Source organism: Schistocerca americana, chromosome X (assembly GCF_021461395.2).
Source record: "Schistocerca americana isolate TAMUIC-IGC-003095 chromosome X, iqSchAmer2.1, whole genome shotgun sequence".
Taxonomy (NCBI): domain Eukaryota; kingdom Metazoa; phylum Arthropoda; class Insecta; order Orthoptera; family Acrididae; genus Schistocerca; species Schistocerca americana.
The window spans coordinates 616,476,440-616,496,483 of NC_060130.1; the positions used below are offsets into that span (position 1 = coordinate 616,476,440).

General features: G+C 39.0%; 1 protein-coding gene across 3 annotated transcripts in view; it reads left to right on the top strand.

Annotated features, from left to right (window-relative positions):
- The window catches only part of LOC124555104, a 74,452-nt gene extending 55,414 nt beyond the window's left edge, over positions 1–19,038 (top strand). Inside the window, exons 5-6 of one of the 3 annotated variants that reach the window (XM_047128904.1) lie at positions 4,519–4,725; positions 18,367–18,502. In XM_047128904.1, coding sequence (XP_046984860.1) covers positions 4,519–4,709 — 191 coding nt within the window. In that variant the 3' untranslated portion in view covers positions 4,710–4,725; positions 18,367–18,502. Of the gene's footprint in view, positions 1–4,518; positions 4,726–18,366 lie in introns of all 3 variants that reach the window. The other 2 variants (XM_047128903.1, XM_047128905.1) reach the window with 2 other exon arrangements.
- Positions 19,039–20,044: the final 1,006 nt, after the last annotated feature.

Genomic DNA, 20,044 nt, shown 5'->3' on the forward strand with positions numbered 1-20,044 from the left:
CATAAAGACAAATACTCAACACTTTGCCATCCGCATGTCTCGTACACATTTATTCGCTTGGCACTGGCAGCGCTAATTCAGATTACTTGGCTTGGTGCTGGCCATTCTTGACATTATCAGGAGATTATAAATTGTTATGTTTTACTAATCACATTGTTAGTTCTCAACCCTGTTCCCCTACTTTCATGAAATTTTGAAGATACACATGCGTAAATAAGTACAAAATTTGTGTGTTTCATGTATTTGTTTATTTGCATTGTCTTTGGTACTTAGTTTTTCTCTTTCATATGATATGCAGCAAAACAGTCTCCAAGATGTAACGCAACTCCACAAGACTTACACATTAAGTTTGTTGTTTGTCTTTTTTGTTTTTGGAACATACATGGCAGTTTCTTCGTTTTTGTTTATTCGTTTTGGAAATAAGTATTAGTTGGTGTTGCTTTATGTGACAGGAAAGTCTGTCAACCGGATCATGACACGTATGTGATGTAGAGGCAACCTCCAAGTTTTGCTGAGCAGCAGGTACATTGTCTTCTATCCACGAACCAGACCCTTTCAATAAAAAATCATGAAATCGGAGACTCTTGTTTTCTGTATTGAAATATTGATATGTATGTATGTGCAATTAAAGAGGTACATGCAAACCTTTTTTGACCATTTTATTGTTTTTCTGTATATAGGATAATAACTCAAATGTTGGTCTGCCTGATCCACTCCTTTCATGTATTTGTTGTAACCTAATACACTTTCAGGTTTTTTAATTGTGTAATTGGTGTTGTACATTTTCTTTGGGTGTCAGTCAAAGTGGCATTATGTATTGTAGAGATCATTTGTGTCATTTTAGTTTTCTAAGCTCCCCATACCTGTGCAAGTACTTCACATTTCCGTTGATGACAAGCTTCAAACACATTGACTTTTGTGCACTTTAATTTTTCCGGAATTCCTCTATTTTGCCGTGTTGTTCCATGAACTCAAATTTTCATTTCAAGTAACTTCTCTGCAAGTTATACACTGTTATAATAATTATCCATGAAGAGGTGATGCCAATTTCCATAAGAAGGTGTCAATAGTTCCATCACTATTTTTGCTAAAGGCTGTCCAGCACCAGAATGTATCTTCAATGAGGAAATCTATCCCATACCCAAATCGCACAGCATCTGAATGAGTATGCCATATTTTGTAATTTTTGACGGATTGTGAACTTTAAAATTTAACAGTCCATGCCACGGTATCATTCCTTCATCAGTTGAGATGTTTTGTCTTGGATTAAATGTTTCTATAAACGTTTTGGAAAAATAATCAATTACAAATTACACTTTGAAAAGCTGGTTGGCATTATCCGGTTTATTGTTGTTGTCAGAAAAATGTAAAAATGATAATATTTGTCTGAATCAGTTGCGGGACATCGTTTTGTGAAATATCGGTGTATCTATCAACAGATTCATTGACAAATATTCATCGAGCCTTGCTTTTTTTACAATTCCCATAAGGATAGCAAGCCAAAACCATTTTCTATGTTTGGGTCCTGTAAAGTTGACAAATTGGGCATTTTATGTATCCAGTTTCCTTCTGTTGCAATTTTGACTGTGTGTGTGTGTGTGTGTATATATATATATATATATATATATATATATATATATATATATATATATAATTTTTTTTTTTTTTTTTCTCCACCACATACACACTGGCAACAAGAAATCAAGAGATAGAGAAATCATTAAATCATTTCAGTTATGATAAACCCATACACACACATTACTTTCACCATTATAGTCACAATCCATTATAGACAATTTTCTGGATTTTCCATAGAACTTATTTCAGTACTATGTGAAACCACAGAGAGCCTAATTTTTAATGTAGAAATAAGGAACCCTCTCGGTACTGAATAGTTTCGAAATCACATTTACATAGGTTCATTTTTTACTATTTTACTACTTTTTATTCATTCATCTTTTTTATACCTGTGCTAATATTGGTTTAAACATTTACATCAGTTTAAAAATTATAACCAAATGATGAGAGGAATTTAGCATTGAACTCACTTCTAATCTGAAATTTTTCCCCAAGTTTGTTGATGTATGTTTGTTTTGGCCTTAAGAAAAGTCCATCACAGCAAGTTAAACAACCTCCATTCCTTCCGGTTTTCTGTCGCCCTTTTTGCTGCTGTGTACAATGCATTTATCTAGATGTTGCCCCCTGTCCTAGCCAATTTTTTCTGTCCTCTTTATTGTTTCAAATATTTGTCTTTTCGCATTTCCCTTTCGAACATTTCCTAATTCCTAATATAATCTGTCCATTTCACACCTTCTGTTATTCTCCAAATATATATTTCAAAAACTTCTAACCATTTCACCTTCCTCTATTGCAGTGTTCGTGTTTTGGCACCATACTGCCATTCTGGGCAACCAACACTCCATGCAGACATCTCGCTAATATTTTGTATTTGTTCATTTTGTTGGCCATAGAAAATGTTCCCCTCTGTGCCATAACATTACGTTTCCAATAGTTATTCTTGTGTGTGTTTCTCGATTACATGTTGTGTTACTGGTTGTTATGGATTCTAAGTACCTGAAGTTATCAGCTTGTTCCACTAACTCCTCTTAAATTTTCACTTTCACCTTTCTTGATTGCCTTGTAAAAATGATCCCCTTCATCATTTTCACATTTATTGAATATTGTATAAAGAAATATTATTCCTTTTCATATATGCTTCCTGTAAATGCAGTTCATAATGAAAAGAGACCTCTGATCAATTATGTAGTCACTTACCCGATTAGACCAGTTATGTAGTCACTTACCTTATTAGTACAAGAAAAGCTGTTTAAATCGTGAAGATGAAAACAAATGTTAACAGTTTGCCAGACACACTTCAGTCACAAGTTTGCTTACTGAATCAGTAAAGGCTTTTTTAAAAAATACATTGCGTTAAAAAAATAATGTTGGTGGAAAATTGTCACTTCCATACACTCTAATCTTCTGTAGTTCTTATTGTGCACTGTTACTGTTTTGCTAGGGGATGTGGCTGATAATGATGTACTTAATGCGTCCTCTTTTAAGAGACTGCATGTTTTTTGTCAGAAGTAGTATCACAGTATGTTGAAATCTTTTAACTTAGGGTGAGAGTTTCAGTGAATTGAGTGTGATGTGTCATGAATGTTTAGTGCTGTACTTCACCAAAGTAAAACTTTTTGATCATAAACCTTCGGACTATGGTAAAAGTCAGTCTTGTTGTAGTATCTTGTGCAGATTTAAGACAGCCCCTGTGAAATTTGGAATGAAAGGGGACAGTTAGTGCTAGTTTGCAGCATAGTGTCTGGCATGCTCAGATGGCCCAAGTGGAATTGCGCTGCTGACTACAGGCAGGTGAGCTCTGATATGGTAATGCTTGTCATTACTTCAACAGCAGGACTGTTTCTTTTAAAATGTCTTTCATCTGCTCTCAGCTTTCTCTTTGTAGGCAGATGGTGCCATTAATGTAAGTGCACATTTTTGGATGTTGTTGTTTGTTGTTGTATTTGTTGTTGTTGTTATTGTTGTTGTTGTTTCTGTTGTTTTGGAATGTCAGATGCTTTTTGATTTTCAGTTTATTAGTAATGCTTTCCTGTTGATTGTTACCTGATGATAAGAAACTGAAAAATTCCAACTCTTCAAAAATTATTCTTGAGAGGTTTGAGTGGTCCTTTTACACTGAACAAGTAACTTCGTATGTTTCTATGCAAGTTGACAGTGAGAAAGTGTAAATCATAAAGCACTATTAAATTACAAGGAGACAGAATGGTGAGCCAGTACTGACTTTGAGGAGATGAAATTTCAGATACTTCCAATAGAAACACTTTAAAGTAGAAAATACTATTTCTGGTTTTTGAAACTTCTCTGTCCATGCCTCAGGGAGGAAAGAGGGGTTGGTTAGGGAAGGCTGGCGAGGAGAAGCAGTGCACTGGGACCACAGAATGGAGGAAACCCACTTTTGTCACAGTGAGGGGTCTCTGGACAGTATTTGAAATTTCGTCCAGTGAAAGCAAGTTCTGGCCACCTGTTTTGTCTCCTCGTCATTTGATAGCTTTCTCAGTTGTATTTTCCTTTTGATAAAAGTTATATGATAGAACAGTAATTCATATTCAATTAGCCAATCTCATCATCAATTACTATAAAATTAGTCTGGTGTTTAAAAAGAAATATTAGTACTGAGGGGTGTGAGTTGACTGCATTTTATATTAGAAAACTTCAGAGTTGCAAAAAAGCAGCTACTCAATGCGGAAAGCTTATCTGCCAACCTTTACAAAACCATTTGCTTAACAGCGCAGTGTACCGAATCATATTTCATGTAATTGTAACTCTGTGGAGAGAGATTGCCTTTGTTTGGCAGTGTGTTCTGTGGAAATTTTCAGTTGCTTTCATATATAGATAGTGTTTGCACTGTTTGTTTAAACAAAACTTATCACGTGTGACTGAAGTGCATGTCATTTGTTGCTTATGCTTTTGTGTTATGAAATGTCGTTGTGATTAATGTAGAACAAGGACACCGAGATCCCAACAACCCTTCTGCGCCCCATCCCGGTGAGAAGCTGTTCAAGGATGAAGAACTTGTCAACCTCATAGATCCTATTCTCGGCATGGATGACCTAAACAATGATGGATTCATTGACTACCCAGAGTTTGTGCAGGCACAGCAGAAGTCCGCATCAGGAACTGGTCGTCATTAGGTCACAGGTAGTGGTTGTAAGAACTGTTTCTGATTCTTTTCCCCTCACATTATTAGTATGAATTGTGTAAGTGCTATGGTAATTGTTTTTGTATTTTACTTGCTTTCATTTGTTACCTCATGTTACCAGGTACTGGTTTGATTGTTATATATTGTGATATGCTGTTGGCAAAAATATAAAATTTTAATTTTGTTTTATGAAGGTTGAAAGAACTATTTACGCACATATTTCTTAATTAATCTGCTTTGATACATATCGACTTTGATTCAGTCACTCCAATATTTGAATGAGCTTCCTGTCCCACCTCTGGAACAGTTATTATTACATGCGAATTATATTGCTGTTGTGGGGTACTGTACCTTAAATTTGTTTATAGGCAGTTTCTAGAATAAACTCTGCCCTCTCGCACCAAAGTTGTAAACTGCATTAGTGGAATTTAATGTCATTAGTGTGCTACTTTTATAATATTATCCAATTCCATAGTCACTGTAGTCTCACTCTACGAAAACCATAGATTTTTCACTGTGCATACTGTTTTTATAAACTAGCTTAAAGCAACACAGGAACCTGACTGGTAGTTTCTCCCTAGTGTGTGTTTGCAATAATACACACATCAAAAATAGTTTTGCATCACCCCGTTCCCAGAACACCTGAAGATGGATGTTCACTGTGGATATTGTATTACAGACACAGTCCCTTTGACTGTTCAGAAATGTCACTAAACTCGCCCAAAGATGTAAACAACCATGCATAAGCAGTGCCTATTACAACGATGCCTAGACAGTCAATACCGCAGTTCAATCATGTCCGCATTGTTACTTGTACCAGGAAGGACTCTCAACGAGGGAAATGCATCTCTGAGTGAACCAAAGCTATTTTGTTCGGACATGGAGGAGATACAGAGGCCGCCCAAGGGTTACTACTGCAGCGGATGACCGCTACCTGCAGATTATGGCTTGGAGGAACCCTGACAGTAAAGCCACCATGTTGAATAATGCTTTTTGTGCAACCACAGGACATCATGTTACAACCCAAACTGTGTGCAATAGGCTGCATGATGTGCAACTTCACTCCCGATGTCCATGGCGAGATCCATCTTTGCAACCATGACACCATGCACCGTGGTAAGGGTGGGCCCAATAACATGCCGAATGGAGCACTTGGGATTGGCGTCACATTCTCTTCATCGATGTGTGTCGCATATGCCTTCAACCATACAATCGTTGGAAATGTGTTTGAAGGCAACCCGGTCAGGCTGAATGCCTTAGAGACACTGTCCATAGAGTGCAGCAAGGTGGAGGTTCCCTGCTGTTTTGGGGTGGCATTATGTGGGGCCAACGTACGCCGCTGGTGATCGTGGAAGGCGCCATAATGCATCACGATACATGAATGCCATCCTCCGACCGTTAGTGCAACCATATCGGCAGCATACAGGTGAGGCATTCATCTTCATGGATGACAATTCGCGCCCCCCTCGTGCACATCTTGTGAATGACTTCCTTCAGGATAATGACATCGCTTGACTAGAGTGGCCAGAATGTTCTCCAGACATGAACTGTATTGAACATGCCTGGGATAGATGAAAAGGACTGTTTATGGACAATGGATATGCCACGACAAATACAGGCATGCATCAATGCAAGAGGACGTTCTACTGGGTATTAGAGGTACTGGTGTGTACAGCAATCTGGACCACCATCTCTGAAGGTCTCGCTGTATGGTGGTACAACATGCAATGTGTGGTTTTCATGAGCAATAAAAAGAGCGGAAATGATGTTTATGTTGATCTCTATTATTCTAAAACTCTTGGAACCGAGGTGATGAAAAACATTTTTGATGTGTGTACGTGATATACAAGCATTCATGAAAGTGAAAGTGAAAGTGAAAGTGAAAGATTAATAATGTCTATGGTAATGTCATTTTTGTGGATTGTTCAGAAATCTCATGCCCAGTGATAGCATTTATACTATAGATGTTAATGACAGTTACCTGAAATACAGCAAATAAGGCCATTTTTATTTCACTAATTTATAATTTTATTCCTTTATGAGAAAAAAAAATTGCTGCTTTGTCGTCCTACTTTGATATAAAATTTTCTTTGATATCTAAATTTATATACACAGTTTACAGAATTGTCCACATCTGGTATGATTATAAACCTATTCCAAATACATTGTGTGTTGAGATCTTCTTGCATTGTAGATACACATACTCGATTTGCACTTTTTTAGATTACATTCTCTGGAATGTAAAGTATTAATAATAAATGGAACAGTTAAGTTTCATTCTACATCCAGAATTCCATTTAATTCTCGCTCTTTCAGTTGGTCCTAGCACAATACTGTATGGGGTGACTGTCTCCGTTTCAAATTTGTTTTGAGCAACACTACAAAGTAATTCACATTATTGCTATTACTTTTAAAAGTTTCTCAATTTGTCACAAATTTGATAAATGTTAAGATTTTTGTTTCCATTCTTAGAACTGTTTGTATTATTTCACTACACATGGGCTGTGGGCAAAACATAAGTACTCAGATGTGAAAGAGTAAAGGTAATATTTTGTACATTTGCACACTCCAAAACTTTAAGTACAGTTATTATGTGAGGTGTGTGTAATTAATGTCATAATTTTTTGAAAGAAGAGAAGGATCTAGTTAAAGTTATTATTTTTGACTACTTTGTAGGAGTAAATAGTGTTACAAGCTATTGAAAGATATACAGATGGCCAAAAATGTGAAAGAAAGAAAAGAAGCTATCCCTGTATTGCCTTAGAGAATTTGAAGTCGGTATATGATGGTACACAGCATACATTATTTAAGTGAGAATAAAATGCTTGTTTATCAGTGCTAGATTAGATTTCTCACTTTCACTTCTCCTGTGTCAAATAATTTCATTATGTGTAGTGTAGTGTCTGCAGGTCTTTTTAAGCATGCCGTACAGTGTGCTCTTCAAAACTGCAAAGCACAATTAAAAGCAGGTTCATTTGTAAACTGAGGTATATACCAGTTTTTAAGTGGTATTATAAGAATATTTGGAGCTAGAGTAGTCCTAGTAACCAATCATGAGACCTGCCAAGATACCCAAACAGAACAAATATTTAATACACTTTGAATGTTCTAAAGAAACATGTTGTGCGCCTGGAGAACGCAAAGCATCAGGCATCCTTTACATTAATAGTATGTTATCTGCTGCATCTTGCACTGCATGCAACTGCTTTTGTATGCTTACAGTGTTTGAAAATCCAGGCATATGGTAGTGTGTTTCTGTTATTTGTTATGTTTATGAGCTTATGTATTGGAATGAATCTTTTTAAAGGTGTGGTGCAGTTTAATTTGTAGCAGTGAGTTGTGCCTCAGTTTAATGGTGAGCAGTGTTGCATTTTTGTTCATCATATTAATTTTACTGTATATACATTAGATCACTATGAATAGTGTCTTTACAAGATATTATTTGAAGTTATATATATATATATATATCTCTCTCTGTGTGTGTGTGTGTGTGTGTGTGTGTGTGTGTGTGTGTGTGTGTGTGTGTGAGAGAGAGAATGTCTGTTATTTATCTTCCATTCATAAAATTATAATTTGTAACAACTGTTGACATACTATTGTCAATACAGTGAAAATGTTGCATACATAATGATCTAACTAAAAATGCTTTTCACAGCAACAAAGAAGAATGGTGTATTCCCAATTGTTTATTATCTTCACATGAATTTGAAAGCTGCTGAATGTGCTTGTGAAACTGTAAATTGGACTTGACCATAATGGGACAATTAAAGTATTTATAGTCATAAAATGGTTTTATTCTGCACAAAATGAACAAAGAAAAAAATTATATATTGCTCATACGTCTCAACGCTGTAATCAAGATTCCATACAGCTCTGCCAGCAACGTGAAAGATCTACATGAACATAAACTGTTTGTGGAAAAAATAATCCTTCATTGTACCTTCCATTTGTGAACAAATGAGCAATGAGAGTGATAAAGTCATGGCACATGTGCTTAACGTACCCAGTGATACATGCAAATGCAGTACCATTTTCCTGTAATGCTGACAGTATATATAAGCTAATCTTCTGATAGTGCCTATTGTAACACATATGATAGCGCCCTAAATAATGTTGTGCGATGGGTATTAATTCATTTTCACTTACAGGTTCAGAAGAGCCACCAATATGTGTTGCAATCTAAATAATTTTTACATAAACAAAAGGGGGATCATTGCTTTCAGCTGCAACGGGACACTAAGCAAAAATGTGTGGATTGGCCGTGAGGTGTACCGAGATAGACTGTGCAGTTGCGATACACTGCGTCCCGGATGGTGCAGTGGTTGTCTCACCTGCCTAGTTAGCAGGAGATCCTGGGTTTGAATTGCAGTCTGGTACACATTTTCACTCGTCGCCAATGATTATGGTTATGTCCCGTTGCAGCTGAAAGCAGTAATCTCACTTCTGTTTACATGTAGTATTTAAATGCTGCGGGATCTGCATGGTGTCTGCTCTTTTGAAGAAACAAACACCACGCATTCATATAATGTGAGGGGTGTTTGAAAAGTCCGTGCGAAGTCCGAGAGATGGCACCACCGACATGTATAGAGGTCATGTTTAGTTGGTAGCATCTTTGGAACAAATGCACACCAAGTTTAAGCCATATTGGTCTATTTCTTTGTGTGTGGGATTCGTGTTGTGACTCAAGGAAGTTGAGTGACTGTCAAAAAATGGACGAAAAAGAATTTCGTGTGGTGATTAAACATTTCTTTATGAAAGGCGAAACACCTCAGGAGACTAGAGAGAAGCTTGATGAACATTACGGTGACTCTGCACCCTCGATTAGAACAGTTTATAAGTGGTTTCAAAATTTTTGGAGTGGCCATATGGGCACAAGTGATGCTGAACTTTCTGGGCACCCTGTGGAGGTTACGACTCCAGAAATCATTGATAAAATCCATGATATGGTGATGAATGACAGAGAAGTTAAGGTACGTGTGATTGCTAGTGCTGTGGGCATCTCACGATTGCTCACACTTGACCAATAACGGAATCGTGTGAAGCGTTGCAAGGATGGTTTGCAGCTGTTCAGGAAGAATCCACAGGACTTTAAGTGTCGTTTCATAACTGTGGATGAAACATGGATATTACTATACTCCTGAGACCAAACAACAATCTTAACAATGGGTTACCAAGGGAGAATCTGCACCAAAAAAGGCGAATACCATTCCTACGGCCAGAAATATTATGGCGACTGTGGCCGGTCGGGGTGGCCGAGCGGTTCTAGGCGCTACAGTCTGGAACTGCACGACCGCTGCGGTCGCAGGTTCGAATCCTGCCTCGGGCATGGATGTGTGTGATGTCCTTAGGTTAGTTAGCTTTAAGTAGTTCTAAGTTCTAGGGGACTGATGACCACAGCAGTTAAGTCCCATAGTGATCAGAGCCATTTGAACCATTATGGCGACTGTCTTTTGGGATTTGCAAAGAATAATCCTCATCGACTATCTGGAAATGGGTAAAACTATTACAGGTGCATATTATTCATGGTTATTGGACTGTTTGAAAACAGAGCTGCAAGAAAAATGCCGGCAATTTGACCACAAAAAAGTCCTTTTCCATCACGACAATGCCCCAGCACACACCTCAGCAGTTGTGGTCACAAAATTAATGGAAATAGGATTCCATCTCATTTCACATCCCTCCTATTATCCAGACTTGGCTCCCTCAGACTACTATTTGTTCCCCAATTTGAAGAAATGGCTGACGGAACAAAGATTTTATTCAAACGAGGAGGTGATTGCAGCAACTAATAGCTATTTGCAGACTTGGACAATTCCTATTATTCAGAAGGGATCAACAAATTAGAACAGTGTTAGACGAAGTGTGTAAGTCTAGAAGGAGACTATGTCGAAAAAATAAAAAAGGCTTACCCCAAACACGTAAGTAGTTTTTATTTTTGCATGGACTTTTCAAATGCCCCTCGTAATGTTTGTTCTCTTTTCTTGCGTGTGTCTAATGACAAGTGTTGTGCACAGGTTTTACAGAAGCCCTGGTAATATGAAGTGAATCCAGAAAGTGAGTTCAGTTTGGTAACAAAAACAAAATGAATACAGATACAGAAAAACTATAAACTGAAAAAAAAATACAAATCTGAAACAATCGTTCTACATCTCTTTCACCATTTTGTAGGCACAAGTTCTTGTATGCTTTACTCATAAACATAATTACCTGTGTTATCAACCATCCAGTGACATGTTCTTTGAGGTTATCATCGTTGCTGAATTACTGACCATCAATGAACACTTTGAGGGGCAAAAAGGGATTGAAGTCATTAGTTACAAGGTTAGGGCTGCATGGAGGTTAGTCAGACTGGTTCCAACCAAAGTCGTGTAAGAGTTTTCATGTCTTGTTTGCTGTTGAGGTAGGATTTTGTCATAAATCAAAACAACATTGTTTGTGAGCTTTCTGTAGCACGTATTCTGTAGTGTGGGACACAGTTTCAGAAGCATCTCACAGTAAACATATGCTATGATTGTTTCACCAGAAAAAATGCCCTGGTAGAATACTGTGTCTATCCCAAAAGACTATCCAAATGACTTTTCGAGGTGTCAAGATTTGCTTGGCTTTAGTCTTTACTGGTGATGCAGTGTGCCTCCATTCGACTGATTGTCGTTTCATGTGAGGGGTTTCATAAATGACACCAGTCTCATCCTCAGTCACTATCTTGCTTTTTTTATAACATGTGAAAGGCAAGAATCCTGCTCAGACACTGTGTCCTTAAGTTGCTCTGGAGAGTTTTTGGCACCCAGTGAGCATGCAATTTTGAAAAATTCAGTTTTTCAAAAACAGTTTTGTGAAGGAGTGATTTTTGAAATTTGTGGAAAGTTCTGAGGAAAATCAGATTCTGTAAACTTACAGTTTTCCTTGTGTTCTTAAACTCCACAAACCAATTCTTCGTCAACAAACATGGGTGCCCACATCATTCATCATCACACTCTTGGTTACATCCTTCATTGAACTGTCAGATCCATATCCTCACCATTGAATTTCTCATTGCATTTTATCTATAACTCATGAGAATCTGTTGACAAAAGATTGACTAATTTATTGTTCTTCACATTCCGAAAATGAATTAGATGTAATCTCACAAGCTGCATGATTTGCAACAACTTAACCATTATAAACAAGCACATACAGCTTAAACAACACACTCAGAACTCAAAATGGTGTCATCATTCTTCATCTTGACTCAAAGCGACTACTGCACATGCACCGAACTGGGATTATAGCACTGTTGCGGAAAGAAATACAAACAGAAATTACTTTCTGGACATACATCCTATGTTCTTTTGTATTGGGTGACACTAGGAAATTTGTACAGGCACAACAAAGGAAATTTTAAATCTTAACTTGTACTGATGTTGCTACTGCTGTTGTCTTGGCTTTTACATTGGTACTTTACCAAATTATTATACTGTGTGAAGCACTCAATGAAACTAATTGTTAATATGTTTCACACTCCGTGAACTAAGCAGTTGTGCTGCCATCTCTACCACAAAAGAGGTCCTTACATTTCCATATTTTGTTTTTCACTCAACTTCTTGTCTGTGCTCTTGGGGACACCATCTTTTCGTAGGCACCTTTAGTGCTGGGGCAGTGGGGTGAGGGGGAGGGGGGAGTGGAATAGGTTGTGTGCGTCAATGATTCTGAGGGCAATACTGGCAGTAGCATAGTTACTGGCAGGGAACCCAAGCCAGATAGGCCTCAGCAGAGGGGCCTGACGAAGAGTGTCCCACAACGTAGGAAAGGGAGGGCTGTGTTTTTTCCCAGTGGGCTCCACTAGTGATGGTTGTGTATGTCCAGTGCTGCCAGGCCTCTTCTACCATAAACTGTAGGTATACTTCAAGCACCATTGTTAGGTGTGCCAGCAGAATGTGTATTTTTCAGTGAGCAACCTCTGGAGCACCTGCAACCCCCCAGTTGTGTAAGGCTCGCTCAGACACGAGAGGCTCTTTCTGGGTCCACTTTCATTTCCCTAGAAGCTTGGAGAGTGACTTCAATTCACATCTACTCCTGATGGGACAAGTGTCCTGTCAGGTAGTACCTATACCCACCCAACAAAGGGAGCTCAATTGGTCAGTCTGCTGCAGAAGTTGTCTTAGAATTACAGTAACAGCGCACTATCTGCCATAATAATTTCATTGTAATCAAGAGAGCAGAGGGAACCTTTGAGTAGGTATCCCCTGTCTATGTTCACAAGGCATTGGAGGTTCTTAAAAGTGTTAAACAGCTGCAGTGGAAGTTCTCACTCCAGTTAAGATCACAATATTTTCTTTATATCTTCCTCCTCATGATCCAGTGGGTGAAGATGCACTGACAGATCCATTCTGGGCACTTCCCTACCCATTCCTGGGCTGGTGGGTGACCTCAGTGGACACAATGTGCTTTAAGGCTTGGCTATCACTTGCTGAAGAGGTCAAATTATCGAGCACCTCATCCATTCAGAGAATATTTGCCTTTTGAACTCTGGTCAGATGACACACTTTCATACAGCTATAGGGTCATCATCAGCTATTGACCTTTGTACTTGCTTCCCAGCTGTAGCAGACTCAGTTCAGTGGAAAGTGGGCACAGGTTTGCATTCCAAGTGCCAATTCCTGGTGGGGATTACTCTGCTGACTCAGACAGTGGTCAACAGGAGACCACAAAGATAATATGGTTCAAAAGATAAATTGGTTGTGATATGGTCAGCAGGTCATCTGTGAACAACAGGATTGTGTCCAGGAGTTGTGGACCATATCACATGTGTGATCCAACAGGCTGCCACAGATTCCATTCTCCAGTCTATCGGCCAACTAAAATCCTCAGATGACTGCCTATCTCTTGTTGAAATGACAGATGTCGCTCAGCAGCCAGAGCCATGCGCGTAGCTTTGTGAAAATTCAAACGCCATCCAACTACAGAAAACCTTGTGCTTTTAGGTCTGTGAGAGCATAAGCGAGCTGAGTGATAAAAGAATGGAAGAGGGACTCCTGGAAGGAATTCGTGAGTTCCATTAGTTTATCCACTTGGTGGACACACCTAAAGATATGGCTCAGGTGTAAGCTAAACACGTGCATCTTGCAAACAAAGTGTTGCATTTCAGGTGTTCCATAGGTCTGTGGAGATGAGGAGGCTATGCACCTTTTGTAATGAGGTAGTCTATAGTCTTTAATTGTGCCCTGCTCTGTCATCCGTGTCCTGGAGCCGAAGGCTAGCTCCTATCTTATTTCAGTGAGATCTGGTTTGATGGGCAGTACTCCATGACTTGGAAGGAGGCTATGTTAATTCCGTTATGGAAACCACGCAAGGATTGTACCAACCCTGATAGTTACTGGAGTGTAGCCTTTACCAGTTGTATTAATAAGACTCCAGAACACATGGTCAGTGCTGCCTCATGTGGTTCCTAGACTCCAGAGGTCACCTGTGCCGCTTCCAGTGTGGTTTCAGGTCCTTGAGAACATAAATCTACTGGAGACAGTGGTACAGGATTCCTTCTTATGCCAGAACCATCTGCTTTATGCATTTTTTGACCTTTTAATAGTGTGAGATACCACTTGGAGGAACAACATAATTTGCAATTTCATGAGTGGGGCCTACGTGGACATCTACTACTTCTTGTCCAATCCTTCCTCAAGGACTGGTGCTTTCATTACCACATTGGTGATGCATTATCTGAGTACTGTGTTCATCAGAATGGGGTCCCCAAAGGCAGTGTCACCCTGTTTGCAATCACTATCAATGGTGTGTCCCCCACAGTCAGGAGCACTGTTAATCACTCTTCGTTTGTGAATGACTTTACAATCTTATGCTCTTCCTCTGATCTTCAAATGAAATGAGTAATTGCAGCTGACTGTCAGGAGGTTGGAAACTTGGACCAATAAAACTGGTTTTAGGTTCGTACTAGAGACAACTATGTATGTCAACTTTAACCATGCTTGTCAAAGTTCTAACCAGCCATAGTTCACAGTGGAGGACAATATTTTACATTTTGGGCCTACTATTTGACTTGAAATTAAGCTGACTCCCACACTTGAAAGACCTATAAACAGAGGGCTTCAAAGCATTGAATATTTTGAAATGCCTCAGCGGAAAGGTGTAGGGAGCTGACAGGTTCTGTCTCTTGCAGTTCTGTAGGGCATTTTTCAGATGACAGTTGGATTATGGCAGCATGGTTTTATGGATCAGCCTATATTTCCTACCTCAAGATCTTAGATGATGGCTACCATGAGGGCATTTGGATATTAACTGGAGCCTTTTGGACCTGGCCAGTTTGGTCTGTGTACAGAGGCTAGGTGAACCACCACTGAAGATTCAGCTCCACCTCCTCCTGGCTCGATAAGTCCTGAAAATATCAGCCTCAGTCATTGGTATTTAGTGTGGTGATTTACCTCAACTTTGAGCGGCTGCTCAGGAATTGGCCCCATGCGACAAAGTCATTAGAGATACATGCTACTAACTGTCTCAAGGCTCTGAACATGTAACATCTCTGAATGCAGAGGCAGGGATGGAACAAATTGCCGCCTTGGCATCGTCAGAGGCCTAAAATGATTTTAAATTTGGCTCAGCACATGTAAACTTGTACTCCAGATTATGTTTTACAACTCTTGTTTTCTCACCTTTTAAGTGCATACCACACTTTTATTGGTGTTTATATGGATAGATCCCAGCAAGAGCATGCCCTTGGTTGTTCAGCTGTTTTCCATGATAGTGTTTTCAAAATGCACCTCGGGGAAAAAGTTACAAATTTTGATGCAGAGTTATGTGGCATTATGATGCCTTGAGTGGATTCATAGGCATCACAGTACTAGGTTTCTCATCTGTTCTGACTTGCTAGAGACGTGCCCACCATCCTCGCTGACACTGACACCAGTGTTGCATGGGTTCTGACATTTTGTGAACTGTCAGGCCTCACCCACAGAGTGCTGGGTAAGGGACGCTGACTTCAATGTATAATAAAGTACTCCACATGTGGGGACAGCCACAAGAAATTTCCAAAAACAAAGAACTTCTACCTAGAGATACATATTGTGCCTGAAGAAGTAATTACTGAGAACTACAAAAGCACCTGCTGTTATCAGGTATGTGTAGTAAGTTCCGATTGTGTTAGAAAATTGCAGGTACTCTCTGAAAATGTGTAGTCAGATGCCTGTGGAGCGATAACATGTGTAGGTAGTGAACACTGTAGAGCTACTTCTGTAGCTATAAGATTAACGATCTGGGCTCTAAGCAAGGTATTGTCCCTCAAATGAACACTTAAATCTGTTGTGTGGCAGCAGTTTATCAAGTCAGTGTTGCCAAAGGCTTCTGGTAACTATACAGAACAGTCCATTTTTCCATCGAGCACTGTAATATTTCCTATGACCTCTTTCAGTATTCTACGATCTTTAGAGCATGCATCAGAGACAGTACTTTTTTTTTCATCCAATATTTCAGGTGATAACATTCTTTGAAGTGAGTCAGAATTAAAACTGCTCTACACAGTACTGTGGAGTCAATGCGTGCACATAAGAGATAAGACTGTCACCAACAAGAATGTAAGGCTCAGATAAAACTTCATACTTCTAAAAATAAAACATAGCATGCATCGTCTCAGCAAATCCACAGTGCTTCCTATGACCTATCACTTGGTCTTGTACAGACGTGTTAGCATTGATATGACCACGAACAAGTGACACTCATTGTTGACCACCACAGAATGCCACTAAGTGTCACAGTGGACGCTGACTCTACACTACACAAGTCTCTGTTGTGTGTATGTATGAAGATAGTAACTGTTCTCGAAATAACAGATACCATTGATGACCGTGCAGGTTCTCTAGAATAAATGATAATTAACTGAAACCCTCAGCTGCCAACAGGTGTTGTTGTTATACCTTGATGGGGACAGCTGAAAATGTGTGCCCTGACCAGGACTCGAACCCGGGATCTCCTGCTTACATGATAGACGCTCTATACATCTGAGCCACTGAGGAAACAGATGAACAGTGCGACTGCAGGGACTTATCCCTTGCACGCTTCCCGTGAGACAGGAGATCCCGGGTTTGAGTCCTAGTCAGGGCACACATTTTCAGCTGTCTCCATTGAGGTATATCAACACCACCTGTCGGCAGCTGAGGGTTTCAATTAATTATCATCTGTTGTCTGTGCTTTGGTGTCAGCAGTAAACAACAAGTGGGCAACTCGAGATCTCAATTCATCTGCCAGTAATTGGTTCCTGATGGTTTGCAGTGATACTCTGTCTGTAAATTGTAGCCATATTTCAGCTATTGTCACCCATATATTTCTCAGAGCCTGTCAAACAATCCTACAATCTTTTGTTGGTATGCTATTCTGGAAGGACCTGTGCCTAATCTTCTTGCTATGCTGTTGTCCTGAGTACATCTTGCCACCACTCATTCGGCAGTCATTGTACTACACCCAAATGTCTTGTGTGAGCTGTCGGTATGATGTACCCATGCATCTCGTGTCAACGGTTTGATTGTTCTCGAAGTTCGAAAAATAGTAATACGCAGCATGTACACATCATCTGGGCACACAGCATTGTGATCACCATCTCGAAAGTTCCAGTAACGTTAGACACACCCAGTAACAATCATGTACTCCCACAATTCTTTGTCTGTAGGAATGACTTTCCTTCTGTACTAGAAACAAGCCCCATATTATTATCCCACAGATATGGAAATGCTGGAGTATCAGATAGGTATCATTTGGTCAAGGTGTTCATGGTGGCATGTCTTCCATTCTTCAGTGTAGATATTGCTATACATTTGCAATTAATGGCTAGCATAATAAATTGCAGTTTGTGGATCACTCTGTCTGTCAATGCAGTACTTCCTTTTTGATCACCAAGAGCTATGAAATGCCTGTAACATGTCTTCGTTCAACACACATTCCCTTAGTCCATTATTTTCTACTCTGATTGGAAGACAGTAATTATGATAAATGGTCTACTCCCTTTATCATAACAGACAAGGAGAGCTATGTGGCAGAAATTCTGAAGTTTTGAGGTAATATAAGAATTGCTCTTTCGTTAGTCCGGATGGGACTGAAGTATGTTTTCAAATTGGCTGATTGTTATGTCCTACTCACATTAACCACAAAATTGTACATATTTTGCTGTACTTGGTCAAGATTGAGTTGTAACTCTCCCTGTAGCAGTTTGGCGAAGTGGTCAAACGTATGCCAGGTGTTAAACCGCAGCCATAAAATTTACTTTTCTAAAATTTATATTGTCAGTTAAGTTACAGGTTTCAGCCTAGTGCCACAAACGGGGCTACTGGAAACAAAATATTTGACTACAAACGTTGGCTACTACTATACGTCAGTCTCGAATAAAACAAACCACTTCCTATTGTTTGTGATGATATCATCTGAAATGAGTCACAATCTGTGTTCTGTGTGGTATTAATTATATGAGATAAGTAAGAGCTATTAAAAGTAATGCTGGTACAATCTGCTGGTGACATACTGTGAGCAGCTGTGACTGAGCAATTCTTCATGACATTTATACATGAAAATGCTGACTAAGGAAATAGTGAAAGTAATAAGATGATTTGTATTTTTTTTCCTGCAAGAGTATCTGTGCATGATGTTTTGCTTCATTTGCTTTTCTCTCTCCACTGTTCCAGAATCTGGAGACCATCCAGGAGGCGCAGTGCAGACTGATGAAGAACTAGCAAGCATTGTGGATCCTGTATTAGCAGAAGCTGACACGAATGGGGATGGTTATATTGATTATGCGGAATTCAAGAAACATGACAAGCAATAAGTGACAATTTCATTCAGACCAAACTAGTAACAATTGTCATTTATATTATGGTTGTGAAATTAGTTTAACAATGTAACTGAAAATGTTTGCACCTGGTTACCAATTCCATTTGGCCATAGAAATTACTGATACTGGTTTGTGTTTTGTGGTTGTTTTAAATGTAAATCATGGGCTCATCAATTTTAAGATCATGGAGGAATTTTCAGAGAATTATTTTCATTTGTTAATATTGCCAATTTTTGGCTTTTCTGCATTTTGTCATTTTTTTAAAAAGTGTGATAAATTCTTTGCATTGTTAATTTTCTGATTTAATATGTGATGAAAACTTCATTACTTTTTGGTTTTATACTTTTGTTGATTTTGTTCATGTGTTGTTTTGGAGTAGTGCAATACATCCTATGTTTGTCTTTTTGAGAATGAGTGTGATTTTATCACCTTGGTGTTTTGAAAACTGTGGTAGATCGAGTGTATGCGTAGAATAACTGTTGAAGAAGAGAGGAAATTTGGAAATAAAATTTTTCTATTCATTCTACTGTGTTTTCAGATTGTACATAATTTGCAGTTCTGTCACTGCCCCCTTCCTCGTGTTATTCTTTACTCATGCTATATTTTTTCATTAGTCTCAATTTTGTTGTCTTGAATTCTCTTACAACTATCATTTATAAAAATTGCTATACCCTGAAAGGAGTATCAAGAAATAATGGAGGAATTCAAAGCAGAATATAACATACAGATGATTTGGGATGCTGGCCGAATGTACAAGACAAGGATTTTAATCCTTTGAGTGCCTGAAAATAATCAGTCCTATAAATAATTTATGGAGTAAGAGTAACAAATCACCAAATAGTAGAGGCATTCATTCATCTTAAGGCACATATACAAGACCAAGAACTTTGATAGCTTTAAATTATATCTTTTTTTGAGTTATGGAGTGCACATCTGTCTGAGATCCCCATCCCCATGATTCCCCCCCCCCCCCCCCCCCCCAACCACTGCCCTCTCACTGAACGGATGCACCTGTATGGCTGTATTGTGCCACTACTGCAGCTCAGTCCTGGCACAGTGTAGTCAGCTGGCACAATAGTCATACAGGTGCTGTGTGTGTGTGTGTGTGTGTGTGTGTGTGTGTGTGTGTGTGTGTGTGTGTGTTGGGGGGAGGGGGGGCTCGTATGTGTGCATTCGTGCGTGGGTGTGTGTGAGTGCACTTCTTACATGTAAAAGGACATTCTACAGACAAACAACACTTTTCAGACACATAAACAGATGTTTGGCCCGACTGAAGGTGGATTATGGTATTGTATTGGTAACAATACTGTGACCACATTGGTGTTATGGCAGTAAACTGTGATGTGAAATGTAGAAGTTTTGGAATCTGCCAGTAGATTTCAAATTAAAATGGAGTGACTAATCAGTTAGCTGTTGTTTGTATGTCAGTGGTGGTCATAGTAGTTCCTAAAAGTACTTAGAAAATAGGAACACTTCTATAGGGATGGTGTCCTCCAGTAAAGTTCACTTCTGTCTGGTATGCACAGGAATGT